This window comes from Octodon degus, unplaced genomic scaffold (genome assembly GCF_000260255.1).
Source record: "Octodon degus isolate 3935 unplaced genomic scaffold, OctDeg1.0 scaffold00194, whole genome shotgun sequence".
In the NCBI taxonomy this organism is placed as follows: Eukaryota; Metazoa; Chordata; class Mammalia; order Rodentia; family Octodontidae; genus Octodon; species Octodon degus.
This window is the reverse complement of record NW_004524770.1, coordinates 545,756-560,692: the sequence shown is the minus strand read 5'-3', so window position 1 is coordinate 560,692 and position 14,937 is coordinate 545,756. Positions and strand designations below refer to the sequence as shown.

The 14,937-nt window shown below is 53.5% G+C and overlaps 1 protein-coding gene across 2 annotated transcripts in view; it reads right to left on the bottom strand.

Moving 5' to 3' along the window:
• Positions 1 to 14,937, bottom strand: part of Zbtb46 (zinc finger and BTB domain containing 46) — a 61,699-nt gene that overhangs the window by 28,357 nt on the left and 18,405 nt on the right. For both annotated transcript variants that reach the window (XM_023704282.1, XM_004644142.3), the window contains exon 2: positions 8,149 to 9,118. In XM_023704282.1, coding sequence (XP_023560050.1) covers positions 8,149 to 9,085 — 937 coding nt within the window. In that variant the 5' untranslated portion in view covers positions 9,086 to 9,118. The remainder of the gene's footprint in view (positions 1 to 8,148; positions 9,119 to 14,937) is intronic.

The following is a 14,937-nucleotide window of genomic DNA, read 5'->3' as shown; positions in this document are numbered from 1 at the left end:
CTCTCAGGAAGTCAGGTCACAGGTGCAGGGCCTCAGGTAAGTCAGGTCACAGGTGCAGGGCTGCGGGTCACGGTCCCCTCTGCTCTCTTTACTTCCCACTCCCACAAGGTGAACAGACTCCACCACACACTACACCAAGATTCACTGTACCACCACAGGGCCACCGCAACAGAGGACAGTGACAGGAACTGCAGCCTCCAGAAATGTAAGCCAAAACAAACATTTCAGCTTTGTAAATTGTTTATCTCAGGTATTTGCCACGTGGACAGAAAGCTGACCAAAACACTTAGTCATTAAGGAAATGCAAATGGAAAACCATAAAGAAATTCATTCCACATCTCTCAGAGAGGACATATCTACATGGTGATTCCCACTGCAGCTTGGACGTGGAGCCAAGGAACTCACTCTGGTGGTGTGAGCTTCAAGTGAAAACTCAGCCAAACTTTCCAGCGGCCTCTCACACAGCTGAACATCCACGAGCCTGGGGCTGGCAACTGCACGCACTACAATCATTTTTTTTTTTTTTTTCCGGAACTGGGGATTGAACTCAGGCCCTTATGCTTGCCAGGCAAGCGCTTATTCTACTGAGCCATCTCCCTGACCCCTAAAATGTATACCCCCTTTTTTTTTTTTTTTCTGGAACTGGGGATTGAACTCATATGCACTACAATCAAACACCGGGTCACACACAGCCTTGTACAAGGAAGTTCGTGGCAGCTCTGCTCGGGGAGTCCGACCCGGGAACGGTTCCAGCGCCCAGCAATAGGCACATGGATGTGCAAACTGCTACAGCAAGGCAGCAGACTGGGCCTGGCAACTAAAAGTTCCTTTACTAATTAATGTACAGAATATGAATGAGCAGGCATGGAGGTCAGGCTAGCGGCTGCCCAGGCTGGAGTGCGGACAGAGCCACACAGGGCACAGCATCTGGGACCACAGCTACACACCGCACCTATCCAAGTGAAGTAACAGAAAATGGAGAACAACAGACAGAAACCTGAGTGAGGCCAGTGGGCATGTGCTGGCACACACCTGCAAGCCCAGCACCAGGGAGGCTGAGATGCAAGGTCACTACAAGTCCGAGCTGTGTAGTGAGACTCAGTTTCAAAAAAACAAAATGTTTAAAAATAAATAAAAAGGGGCCAGAGAGATAGCTCAGTAGAATAAACACTTGCATGGCAAGCACAAGGGCCTGAGGTCGATCCCCAGTTCTGCCAATAAATAAATAAATAAATAAATAAATAAATAAAGGCTGGCGATGTATCTTATTGCAGATGCCCTGGGTTTAATCTTTTTTTTTTAACATTTATTTAGTGTGTGTGTGTGTGTGTGTGTGTGTGTGTGGCCAGCTCAGCCCACCAGGGGGCGTGGCTGGTTGGCATGTGGTGCTGGGGGATCGAACCGTGGTCCCTGTGCTTTGCCAAGCTTGTTCCAAGTAGGTGCTTTAGACCACTGAGCCATCTCTCCAGCCCCTTTGGGTTTAATCTTAATACCACATGAAAGAGAAAGAGAAAAAAAGGGGAGGGGAAGGAAGAGAAGGGGAGGGGAGGGGAGGGGAGAGGAGAGAGGAGGGGAATGGAGGGGAGAGGAGGGCAGAGGAGGGGAGAGGATGGGAGAGGAGGGGAGACGAGGGGAGAGAGAAAGCCAGTGCACATCCAGGTCCACCCCTATGACTCCTCCCTGCAGCTCCATGCCGGCCAGGCCACTGTCTCCAAGGATGGGAACTGACTAAAACAGATCTGAGGGGACTTGAGGGTAATGGAAACATTCTCTAGCCCATACATATGTCTCTAGAAACTCTCCAACTCACCACTGGGATGGTTAAAATCTAAAAGATGCCACCTCACAAAGCTATAGAGAAGAAGCAACCAGATTCTCATCGCTGGGAGGAAGGTGATACAACCACTTCAAAGTCTAAACATGTCTTATTCCTAGGGTCAGCCACTCCACTGCAAGGTGATTTCTCAAGAGAAATGAAAAACTAGCACCTTCAAAGCTGTGCTCAGAGGCGCACTCAAAAACTGCAAAACCTGGAGCCGCCTCAATGTCACTGGCTGAGACTCCCTGAGCAAAGGGTGAGTCAATGGACTCCAACGCCACTGATGACAAAGGTGCAGCATCCAGGCAGGTGGACACCCCGCTGCAGACAAGGACCCACAGGCTGGTCAGAGGAGGCACTGCCCAGGCAACACCCTCCCCGGGACGGAGGCCTAAGGGGACTGCTCACACAGCTCTCCGTGCTTGTCAGGTCTGGTGTCCAGGAGCAGCAACACACGAGAGCCACACATGCACAGCTGTGAAATGCACCTAAGATGCAAACACCCTAAGCCTAATGTGCGAACACCTGAGATGAGGGACACGGCTGCCCACCTGTCGTGACTGTGTCTAGGTGCACCCAAGCCCCAGGCAATCAGCGGTGGGGCTTTGCAGAGGTGGCTGGACACAGGACATGTGCTGCTGGAATTAGGGCGCCCCACCCTGGGTGTGAGGTACCTGTCCTAGGGGTGCAGCCTGGATAGAACACAAGGGGCACAAGGAGGGCTGCCGCCGGGGCTCGTCGCTTCTCTGCTCCTTTGCTGCCTTCCTGCCTTCTGCCTGCTGTGAGCTCTCCTCAGCCATGCCCTCTGCCACACCACCCTGCTCAGAGCCAGCTGATCATGGACTGAAGCCCCTACAGACTGGGAGCTACATAAGCCCCTCCTCCTTTCACTTTGGGTACCTGGCATTTTTTGTCAGCAACAGGAAAAGGTAACTAAGACAGCCCCTTACTCTGAAATGCACTGAAAATGCCCATGTGCTTGGGACTACGTGGCAGATGAGTACCTAATAAAGCAAAGTGGGCAAGGGGCCAACACGTGGAGGGACCAGCAGCAGGAGTGCCAGTATTTCACTGCTTTGAAGTGTATTTTCCCAGTGTAACTGCAGAGGTAGAAACACAATTATTCAAAAAGGACATCTGCAGTCTGCCGTTTATTGTACGGCTAGCACCCCCCCATACAAGTAGGCTGGGCATGCAGCTCTGCAGCACAGCACCTGCCTGGGAAATGTGAGGTCCAAAGTTCAAGTCCCCGTAACTAAGTAGCCTGGCATAGTGCTACAGACCTGTAATCCCAGCACTTGGGAGACTGAGGCAGGAAGATCGCTGTGAGTCCAAGGCCAGCCTGGGCTACATAGTGAGTTCAAACCCAGCCCCAAAAAAACAAAAAATAACAATATCAAAGTGCCCGGTATGGTGGGGTACAACTGCAATCCCAGCAACCTGGAAGGCTGGAAGGCTGAGGCAAGAGCATTGCAAGTATAAGCCTAGCCTAGAAAACTTAGTGACTTAGCAAGACCCTATCTCAAAATCAAAATATATAAAAAGGGCTGGCTATGTAGCTCACTGTGACGACCCTGCATTCAATCCCCACTACCACACACACACAGAGCCAGTGAGGTGGGGCACACCACAATCCTGGCTACTTAGGAGGCTAAGTTAGGAGAATTGTAAGTTCAAGGCCACCATGGGCAATTCAGCAAGAACCTGTGTCAAATATAAAAGGCTAGGGACACAGCCCAGGGGCAGAGCACTTCCTGGCATGGGCAAGGCCCTGGGTTCCACCCCCGGCTCTGCAAGAAGAAATGAAAAGGGAGAAGGAGCAGCAGCCTCCACCAGAAGCCCCAAAATGCTGGGCTCACAGCGCTCGCAGTGTCCCTGTGAAGGTGCCGCCCTGCAGAGCAGGAGTCAGGACCCTGAGATGGGCAGACGGTACAGGGCACGCACGCAGGCCCCAGCGGAAGGGGAAAAGCGGGAGCACCGGGACGTACAGCGAGACAGCAGGAAGGTGAGCGGCGGGGTCCCAGGGCTGCAGAAGGTGCCTTCTACCCCTCACCCACTCCCAAGGCCCCAGGCCCACGGGAATGGGCGCACCCGCTGAGCTGCTCGGGCGACGCAGCCCTGCAGAGCTACCATACCACTGGGTCCATACAACCTGGCGCCCGCCTGAGGGGTGCAGGCCCACCCACAGGCCTGGCAGGGCCAGTGCAATCCACTCTGCCTGGATGGCATGCTCACGCCCACCACCTCGCAGGAAGGGGCAGTGCTGCCGGAGAGCACGGAGTGGGCGGAGGCACAGCCTCCACAGCTCTGACTCCATGGAGACTCTGCGCCAGAGAGCGCCGCATGGAGAATGGGGCAGCGACTCGCAGGGCAGCCTCGGCCGGGGCGTCAGGCACAGGGATGCTACCTGGCAAGTGGCCTCACGAGGACCTCTGGGCTCCCCGGGCATTACTGCCCCTGGGGCCCCACCACACAGTTCCCACCCAGGCCTGGGGTCCTCCAGTCCTGTGCTTGCTCCACCAGCACTTTCTTCAGGGTCCAAAGAGAGGTGACACGCGCTCCCCTCACAGCAACAAAATGCAGACGGTACAGGGCACAGGGTGCTAAGCCCCTGGGGCCAGAAGGACAGTGGGCTTGTGCATCCTTCAGCCAAGGCCAGGCCATGGACCTGTGCGTAAGGCTGGGCCTACCCCACCTCCAGCCGGGTGTCCAGGATGGCTCCACCGCACCCCAGGGGAAGCTCTGGGAAGCTGGCCTGAGCCAGGGAGCATGGAGAGGGGCCCCGTCCACAGGGCCAGCAGGGAGGAGGCCACAGGGTGGGTGGCACTGCAGCCTTCCGAGACCCGGCTGCCAAATGGAGCCATCTGTGGTCCCAGAGTGCTCTCAAAAATCCTGACATGTCAAATTCTAGCCTCGCCGAAGTTTAGTACACGCACTGCACAAAAGCCACAGCTCCACTCTGGCCACAGAGCTTTCTTCTTGCAGAGACTATCAGGGACACGGATGGAGCATGTGGTCAGGGCCCGGGACTGGCCCTCACCACTTCTGACCACCTCAGCAAAGCTGCACCAGTCTCCCTGGGGAACCATGGCGCTCACCCTGCAGACAAGGCAGTGGCGGGAGTTGAAGAGGCCAAGCTGCCCACTCAGGGCTGCACATTCCAACCAGCTCTCTCATGAATGAACTGCTGGAGTTCAAAAGGAAACTACGATGGACAGAGTTTCATCACAGCTGCTAGGTTAGAATGCACTTGGATTTCTCCCTGGAAAGCTGCTCTGAATAGCTCCCAGGGTCCCAGGGGCTGAGGAGGACACACTGAGCGGGGGTGGGGGGGGTTGAGCTCGCCAAGTACCCCAAATGCTCTGCAATGCCTGCCTGACAGGTCCCTGTAGAGAAGGGCCTTTCCCCCAGGAATGGGGACACACACCTACAATCCCTCCTCCTCTCCAGAGGCTGAGGCAGGAGGACTACATAGCAAGATCCTGTCTCAAGGAGAAGAAAAAACAAAAAGGGCCTTTTCTCTTATAGATGGAATGAGAGTAAAAAAATACTCTAAAATATGATAAATCTTTAATGAAAACAAACTGACCTCCACCAACAATCATCATTTATACTTCAAATCCCAGCCTGAGGGCCAGGGCGGGGGTGCAGGAAATGCCTGGCACCAGCGCACGGCAGGAGCCATCCCACGCTTGGCCCACACCTCATGTCCTTGTCTTAGTACTCAGAACCCTCTAGCAGAAGCGGCTCACAGTTGCCTTGGTAACGCAAGGATTTAAGACTCTGAGCAAAGTACACAGGCAAAATCACTTGTTGGATTCTGAAAACACCTTCTGCTTCCATTGGCAAGACCCAGCCCATGGGCTCCAGAGCAGACACAAAGGCCTGAGGCCATCACCATGTCCAGGGACGGCAGGAGACCCCTTAGGGTCTGTGCACCCAGAATGGCCCAGAATCCTATCACTGAGTGGAGGCTGTTGCTGCTTAGGTTTTGGTTAGAGCTGGTAAAGACTGAACAAAGTCTGGAGCAGGCAGGATGTGACAGTTCCTGTCCCCTATCCTGGGTACCTCTCCACAGGGACAGCTAGCTAGCAGGAAAACAATCAACTTTTCCGTCTGCCTAGAAACAACACCCTTGTGCTCCAGTTCAGCCCCATCCCAAAGGCTGGGGTCTGCCCGTCCACCACAGGAGCTATTGGTGATGGTCACAACAGTGGGCGGTGCCACTGGAGCTGCTGCCCAACATCCCAGTGTCCAGGACACCCACCCACACAGAATACAATGCTGTCGAGGCCCTGAATTAAAGCCACTTGCACTGAACGTGACTGAGCCTGAGCCTGGGCTCAGGGCAGGGGCACCGCAGCAAACGGAAAAGGCTGAAGCAGCCAGGAGCGCATGGAAACGATCAGGAGAGGCACTGTCTGCTGGATACAGTTTCAGGGGAAAGCAGCCAGGGCTGCCGAAGGGGTACAGTGTTTCTCTTTGGGAGACACACAAGTGCAAACCAACAGGGTTGATTCAGGGCTGGGAAGATAGCTCACTCAGCAGCAAGAGTGCCTGGCTGGCAAGTGCAAGGTCCAGAGTTTGATCCCTGGTATCAAAAGAAAGAGTGGTTTAGTGTTAGTGCCAGTGAGCTGCATGAATCACATACTTAAGAGATGCTCACAACAGAAATGGGCCTGGTGGCTCATAATTTTACTTGGGAGGCTGAGGCAAGAAGACTGAAAGTTCAAGGCCAGATCCTGTCTCAAAATAAGAAGGCTTGGGCTTTATCTCAATGGTAGAGTGCCCCTGGGCTCAAATTGCAAAACTGAAAAACAGAAATGGTTTACAACAGCTCAGTTTCTGTTCTGCAGACTTTGCCACATGTAGCAGGTCTGGCTAGGTTCTCTGGCGTGGGGCCCTCAGGGGACCCTTCTCACCTCCTCCCCAGCTCCTGAGATACCTCAGCCACACAGAGGAGATGCTGAAGGGCCCTGCGACCCCTGCTGCCTGTGGTGCCCAGGAAGCCTGCCAGGTCAGGTCAGGCCAGGCCAGTGCAGTGGCAACGTTTCTCAGCTTTGGTGCCTTTGGCTGCCTCTAACCACGCAAGGCTCCCAGGGTCACTTCTGATGTTACTTCTGGAGGAGCTCTCTTGGGAGGATGGGCTAAGGAGCCCCACTCCTGCCTAACCACTTCCCTCCTTGGTCAGAGTTACAGCTCTGGGCCGGGGGAAAGGGGAGACATCAAGAGCACAGAGGGCCAGGGATTTTTTTTTTTTTTTTTTTTTTGGCGGAACCGGTGATTGAATTCAGGCCCTTGCGCTTGCCCAGGAAGCGCTTATTCTACTAAGGCATCTCCCTGGCCCTGGCTCAGCAGCGTAAGCGCCTGCCTGGCAAGGGCACAGAGGCAGGGTCAGCCAAACAGCTCAGCGGATTAAAGCCCCTGCTTAGGTAGATGCAGGGGCCAGGAGTTCGATCCCCTGGCCTGCTGGGCCAGCCCCGCACCAACTGAGTCTGTCTACGCAGTGAGAACCTGTACACCCCGTCCTAAACACACAAGAGCACAGAGGCGCCCAGGCCCCTTTGGCCCTCTGAAAGGGCTGAGCACAGCCAAGATTACTGCTATGCACTCAGCACCAAGAGCAGCATCTCCTGCTCAGTCTGGCGATAGACACTGGCGGTGAGAGCCTCCTCCAGCAGGCTGGGCGTGAGGGCCAGCAAATGGCACAGTGAACCTTCCAAGGGATAGCAAGGGAGACCCTCTTTCTGTGGAGCAGGTCCCAGCTGAGCTGTGGGCACACACTCACAGCCAAACGTGCCGCAAGTGTACGTGTGGTAAGGCTGCTCACAATCGCAACACCCCAACTGACCTGCATGCTGACCACGATGGCACTCGGGGTGTTTGCAGCCACTGGCCTCTCTGGTGATCACTAATGCTGCAGTCAGCTCCACAGCTGACAGAGGACACCAAGCCCATACCCCACAAAGGGCCGCAGAGCCCCGCTCTCGCCCCACTGCCCCACTCCCAGCTCTGCCCATCCTCTCAGCACCAGAAGAGCCCCTCCCCAGGCAGCCCCGAGCCTGGGGCCTTGGAGCGAGCCGATGGGCTGCGAGGCTCTACCCCAACACATCGCTTCTCGGCCTTCTGGCTAAGACCAAGAGTAGTAAACCCCACCACCCAGTCTCAGAGATGCGTCACTGCTTCCCTGCACTTGCGCCAATTCCTGTGAGAGGGAGTGGCCAAGGAAAGCCACAGTGTGAGCCTGGAAAGGCTACACCCCCCAAGCCTTGGGGGGCCCCCACAGTGCCCTGGGGCTGACACCTGCTCTTCACCAATGAAGGGCTTACTTGAGTCTCGACTGCTGAACGGCCATCCCGGCGTGGGAAGGAACGAGGGCACCGGAGAGCCGGTGCGGCTGTCCTCCTCCACCTGCTGTGTGATGTGCCGGACAGTCTCCTTGTTCTTCCGGTTCTTCCTCCGGCCTGTGGGCTGCCAGCTGTCCCCAGAACCCTGTTCTGAGAAAGAGCTCTGTGCTGCACCATCCTTGGTAGAGGGCAGCTCACTCCCTCCGTAGTGAGAGGGCGAGATCTGCTCCTCCTTGATGTGCAGAGGCCCATAACCCACCTCTCCAGGCCACAGGGCCTGCGAGGAAATGTCCTCGGGGCCCTCAGCTCTGGGCTCTGGGTCCTCCTTCCCGTAACTGCTCCCACCCTCGTGGCAGCTGGCAATGGCCGAGTCCCCGGAGGAGTTGGCTGGGCTGGTCCGCCGAGCCAGCCATGGGGAGATGCTCCTCCCAGCCATCACGGCCGAGATCAGAGCCTCTGCACTGCTGCCGGAGGGCGCGCCCGTCTCAAACTCCGAGAGCTCATCTGAGGTGTCTGACTTGATGCTGATGTCCAGCGCGGCCTTGATGAAGTCGTGGCAGGCCTGCACGATGTCTGTCATCTGCAGGAAGCTCGCGGCAGACATCACCTCAATGACATTCCTGCTCGTGAGGGCCAGGTGGGCAGAGTACATGAAGTCGATGATGGCCTTGAAGCCCTGGGCTGTGACAATATCCAGGTGGGTGACCGTGGCCTGGTCGGACGTCTTCTGTACCTGGCAGTAAAGCGTCTTAAAGTAGCGGCTGCTCCCGAGCAGGACGTTCTTGTGCGCCTTGAAGACCTTGCCCTCCACCACAACACAGACATCGCACAGGACCCCGTGCTGCCTCTGCTCGTTGAGCTCGCGAAGCAGGTGCCGGTAGTGGGACGTGATTTCCATATCTTCCTTTCGGTTGTTCATCTGGAAGTCTTGGTGTTGCCTCTGCTACAGACTCTGTGGGGAAGAAAGAAAGAATTACACGTGCCACGTGGATGGGAGCCACGAAGGCAGCCAGCAGGGTGGCTGCGGAGCATGTGGGGTGGAGGAGCCACGTCCTCCAGCACGCAGGGTGATGCAGGGCAGGCCATGGGGATGGCTAGGCGCTGGCACAGCAGAGCCAGCCACATAAGCTGGAGCACAGAGGGTAAGGAAGCGTGGTGCCCGCAGCAGTACAGGGCCACAAACAGTGGGCAGACACCAGCCCTACCCCACTCAACCAAGTTTCCAGGTTGGTAACAGATGTGAAGCTCTGAGAAAAATCACACACAACAGCTAACAGGTTCCGGAAACAATAAAATCACTGATCAGTGGACTGAAGGAACTTCCTTACCCAAACTGAAAATCCAGGTGAAATGATCCAAGTGTGGCCTTCATCTCTCAAGCTTGAAGAAATATTCTTTTTAAAAAACTATTTATTTATTTGGCACAGGGTCTTGCTACCCAGCTCAGACTCGTAATGATGCACCTATCTCAGCCTCCCCAGCACTGGGATTATAGGCGTGTATCACACCTGGTTTCAGTAACCAGCTTGGCATGGGGCAGCATGGCATGTGGTACTGGTGATCGAACCCAGGTCCTTGTGCTTGCCAAGCAGGAGCTTAGACTGCCAAGTTATTTCCCCAGCCCAAAATGTTCTTCTTTTTTTTTTTTTTTTGCAGAACTGGGGGATTGAACTCAAGCCCTTGCTCTTGCCAGGGAAGCGCTTATTCTACTGAGCCATCTCTCTGGCCTAAAATATTCTTAAAAATATATATATAAAAACTCCCCAAACACACATACACACAATGGAGTAATAAGAATCAAAATTAGATATTCACAGCCTCTCTCCTCAAGAGTTCCAAACCATGGAGCTCTGGGCAGTGCCAGAACGCACGAGAAGTACAGAGTCCCCTGGTTACACCATCGCCACGGACAGTCCGACGCAGGAACCGGGCTCCCCTACAAGCACTGTGGACCTGCAGCGTAAAGGAGAAAATTCAACTCCACAGCTCAGAGGCCAAAGGCCAAGACCGAGGTGTCATTCCAGCCGTCCCCCCGGCCTCAGTGACAGCCAACAGCCTCTGGGCCACCGCAGCTTGCGGAAGCCTCACCCGGTCTCTGTCTCTGCCCTTGCTCAATGTCCTCCCTGGGGACCGATGTCCATGCACCCTCTTTCTTCCACAAGGACACCAGTCCCTCCAGCATCCCAGGTCCACCTGACGGCCTCATCTTCACTAACTACATCTGCAACAGCCTATGTCTCAACATGGCCACACACTGAGGTCCTGGGGGTTCAAACTTTATTTATTAAAATTTATTTATTTATTTGTGTGTGTGTGTGTGTGTGTGTGTGTCCAGCTCAGCCCACCAGGGGGCGGGGCTGGCTGCATGTGGTGCTGGAGGATTGAACCACGATCCCTGTGCTTTGCTAAGCTTGGTGCTTTAGACCACTGAGCCATCTCACCAGCCCAGGGTTCAAACTTTAACACTTGAATTCCTGAGGATACATCTAACCCTAAAGTCCACCTGAGAAGGGTACAGCCATTAGAGTGTGCTCTTTCTCCCTTAGACATTCCATCTTCCTGACTGACTTTGGTCATCTGCTAGCCCTCAGCTGAAATGTCACTGTGCTTAACAGGACAGGAAGCTGGCCGAACTGAGGCAGAGCCTGAGTCCTTCTGGGGCTACAGTCTGTCCCACACAGCCCTCTGGGCCAGACAGGGTACACATTTTACTCCCCCTCCTCTTGAGTCACTGAAAGTGCTACAGTATATGTCCCCTCCCTTGGTCACCCAAGACATGACCTATAGAATGCAATTACTGTCTGCTACTTTATAGGTGAGGAAAACGAGGGCGCAAAGAGGTTTTTCTTCCTCTCCTCAGAGACTAGGGTCCCTGACCACCATCCCCTTCCCTTGGTCTTCCTTGCAACTCCTAGGCATACCAGACCACCTTGCCTGGGCCTCCTGCTCACCGTCCTCCTGCAGAGCCACCACACACCAGGCCAGCACCTGGAGATACCTGCCAGACTATGCTCGCTGAGCCAGCATGTCCTGCAGCCAGCACTGTCGTCCTGCAGCCAGCACTGTCCAGACCCATGACTGTGAACCTTCTGGGGCCTTCAATGACACGCATGTCTGCTGCAGCACACAGTCTAGGTACTGGGGCTAAGAACGAATACCCACCCACCTGCACAGCCCTGCCGAGAAAACAGGAGGTAGACAGGCGGTTCCCGCTACGTGCTCATCTAACACTGAGCAATGGACCCGCCCACCACGGAGGGGGCTTGGGGAAGGCCCCAGCCGCTCCCCCCACCACAGCGGCTGTGGCCTGCATGGCCGGCTGCTGGCCAGTCAGGTCCTACAGCACCTGGACCAGGGCAGCCTGCAGCATGCATCCCAGGCACTTGCCTGGGGAAAAGCCCACCCAAGGCACATGCCCACTCACAGGACACACACACCAGCTCATGGGCCACTCGCTTAAGGGACACACACGCCAGCTCACAGGGGACACACCGGCTCAAAAGCCAGATACACACTCACAAGACACATACACCCACTCATGGGACACACACACTCACTCATGGGGCATGGCAGCTCACAGGACACACGCTCAAGGGACACATGCCAGCTCAAAGGGCTGACGCTCACGGGACACGTCTTCGGAGTGGTGTGGCTGAATGGGATCATGGCCTATGCCAAGGGCTCTGTGCAGTTCAGCCTGGGACACAGCTGTGCAAGCAGTGTGACACTAGGGCTGCAGGGACGAGGAGGCAGGGCAAGTATGGTACCCTGTAGCCAGACTGCACAAAAGCTGCACAAGCGTCCAGAAAAAGTTACACCTACTGCTTTTTTTGAGACAGGATCTTACTACGTAGTTCAGACTGGCCTTGAACTCACTTTGTAGCCACTCTAACGACCCTCCTGCCTCAGCCTCCTCAGTACTGCGAGGACAAGCATGTGTCACCATGCTGACAACCTGCTCCTGTTTCTACCATGTCATGTCCTGCCCTGTAGACTCTCCTGGGCCCACTCTGTTTATAGCTCACTCACCTCAAGAGACTTCAGTTACAAACTGAAAACCACTTTGGCTACCGAAACAACTTAAGTCCATGCTCCAGGACCACACTCCTGCTAAAGTCAAGTCACCCCATTAGTGTTGGAAAGCACAAGGACAGGTCCCAAGGCTCATGGCCCTGGTAATGAAGGGTGGCAGCTGGGGGCTGTCCTGCCTGGGCCAGCAGCTCTGACACCAAAACCCTTCATGGCCAGGCAGGTGCTGCACACAAGGCTCCTGGCCACTGCCGGACCCCACCGCACTAGCCAAGGTCCCACCAGGCTGCCAGCTCTGCTCAGCCCAGCAAGTCAAGCCTCGAGTCCTAGTACCCCACCTCTCACAGAGAGCCTCAAGCAAACCCCAGCAGATAGGACCTGCTCCCGTTAGGTGCTACGGAAAAGAGGGGAAGACCACGCCACTCAAACCAGCCGCACCAATCCCTGCCTTCCAGTTACAGGGTGATCTGACAGTGACCAAACAGTCTAAATCTTCCACCCACAACAAAAGGTAAAAGGAAACCAACCAGAAGGCTCTTTTTAAAAAGTATAGGCAAAAAAGCTATATGTGGTGGCAAAGGCCTAGAATCTAAGTACTCAGGAGGCTGAGGCAGGAGGATCGTCGTGAGTCTGAGACCAGCCTGGGCTATAAAGTGAGCTCAAGACCTGCCTGAAACACATAGAAAGACTGTTTCAAAAAGACAAAAAAAAAAACAAAAAAAAACACATAGGTAAAATAAAGGATAAATTTGAGGCACATGAAGATAAATGGATGCACTGAAATCTCAAGTGAAATAAATTAGACACAAAAGTTTAAAATTCACACAGTTGAGAAACCCAAAGCATAATTAAAAAACAAAATAAAGGATGGATAATAGGACACAGAACTTCTTCAAATGGGAAGGAGATCAAGACTTGGAGGGAAGCTGGGGAGATAGCTCAGTGGAATAAGTACCTGCCTGGCAAGCACAAGGTCCCCTGGCAATGCAAAAAAAAAAAGGCTTGGGTGTGATGGTGCACACCTGTGCTCCAAGCATGGGGAGGCTTACACAGGAGGATCACTTCGAGTTCAAGGCCAGCCTGGGCTTCACAATGGGTTCAAGGCCAGCCTGAACCACACACAGTAAGGCCATTTCAGAAAGAAAAGAAAAAAGAAAAGGAGTTGAAGGGAAAGGAAACAGCCCAAATAAATGTAATCATTACGTACTGCAAATACATAAGGGCCAGCAAGATAGCTCAGTGGACTAAGCACCTGGCTAAGCAAGCACAGGGGCCAGAGTTCAATTCCTGGCACCACCGGGGCATGCTGAGCTGGTGAGGGTGGCACACCCCTCTATCCCCGCACTGGGGAGGCTGAAAACAGGAGGATCACTAGGAGTCTGAGCTGTGTAGTGAGAGCCTACACAAAATAACCCCCTATCCAGAACAACTAACTTGAAAATAATATAATGTAATACAGCAACCACTGTTAAGTTCCTATTACTTTGTTTAGTGAAATTTTGTATTGTTTCTAATGCTGTTTTTCCTATCATCATTTTGTATTATCTAATAAAATAATAAAAAGACACACTTTTGGCTTAAAGATAAAAAAAACACAAAATAACTCCCTGCAAAAACAAATAAAGAAATATTTCTAATTTTTAAAATTATAGGCAGAAGCTGTATTACTTAAGATGTGCACCTATTCATTTCAGCTCTTTCACATACTGCTTAATGCTTCACAAGTAAACGCTGAATAAATCAGTGTATTTTTTCCCTGCCACAACCACCATATCTCTTCCTCCTTCTTTAGTGCTGGGGACCAAACCCAGAGCCTTTGCACTAAGCTATACCTCAGTCCTTTTTTTATTTTGAAGCAGCATCAAATCAAGTGAATAAGTTGCCCAAACTGGGTTCAAACTTTTGACCCTCTCGCCTCAGCCTCCTGAATTGCTGGGATTGCAGGCATGTACCATCACACCAGGCAACATATCTTAAAATGCAAAAGACCCCCCAGGCGTGGTGTACACCCCTATAATCCCAATACTCAGGAAGTTGAGGTGGAAGGATCACCCAGAGTTTGAGGCCAGCCTGGGCTACACAGTGAGAACCTGCTGGGGAAGCGGGGGGGGGGGGGACGACACACACAAGACGGACCATAAAATAAAGGGTAAGTAAGCACATTCACCACTTGCTGTGCTGCTAATCCAAAATATCAATGTGGAAAGGAGGGTGGGAGCCTGTAAAGAGTTTTGCTGTTGTTTTTTTGGTGGAACCAGGGATTGAACTCAGGCCCTTGCACTTGCCAGGCAAGCGCTTATTCTACTGAGCCATCTCCCCGGCCCCTTGTAAAGAGTTCTGCTAGAAAAACCACGTATTCTAATGAAAATGTAAAATAGGGGCCCAGGAGATAGCTCAGTAGAATAAGCACTTGCCTGCAAGTGCAAGGGTCTGAGTTCAATCCCTGGTTCTGCCAAGAAAGAGAGAGAGAGAGAGAGAGAGAGAGAGAGAGAGAGAGAGAGAGAGAATGTAAAATAATGGCTCTACTTTAGGCCTCCTGCCTGTCACCCCAACAGACCAATTCCAGGACTTGAACGCAGGGCCCACAGCCTGCAGCACCCCCTGCTGGCAGGCCTGAAGAGAGTCCCCACTACACTCCTAATGGCTCTGAAGAGGGCATCCCTCATCCCTCTCAAACATAAATTCAAACTATCTCACCACATATATCCTTCACCTCTCTTTTTTATTTATTTATTTATTTAT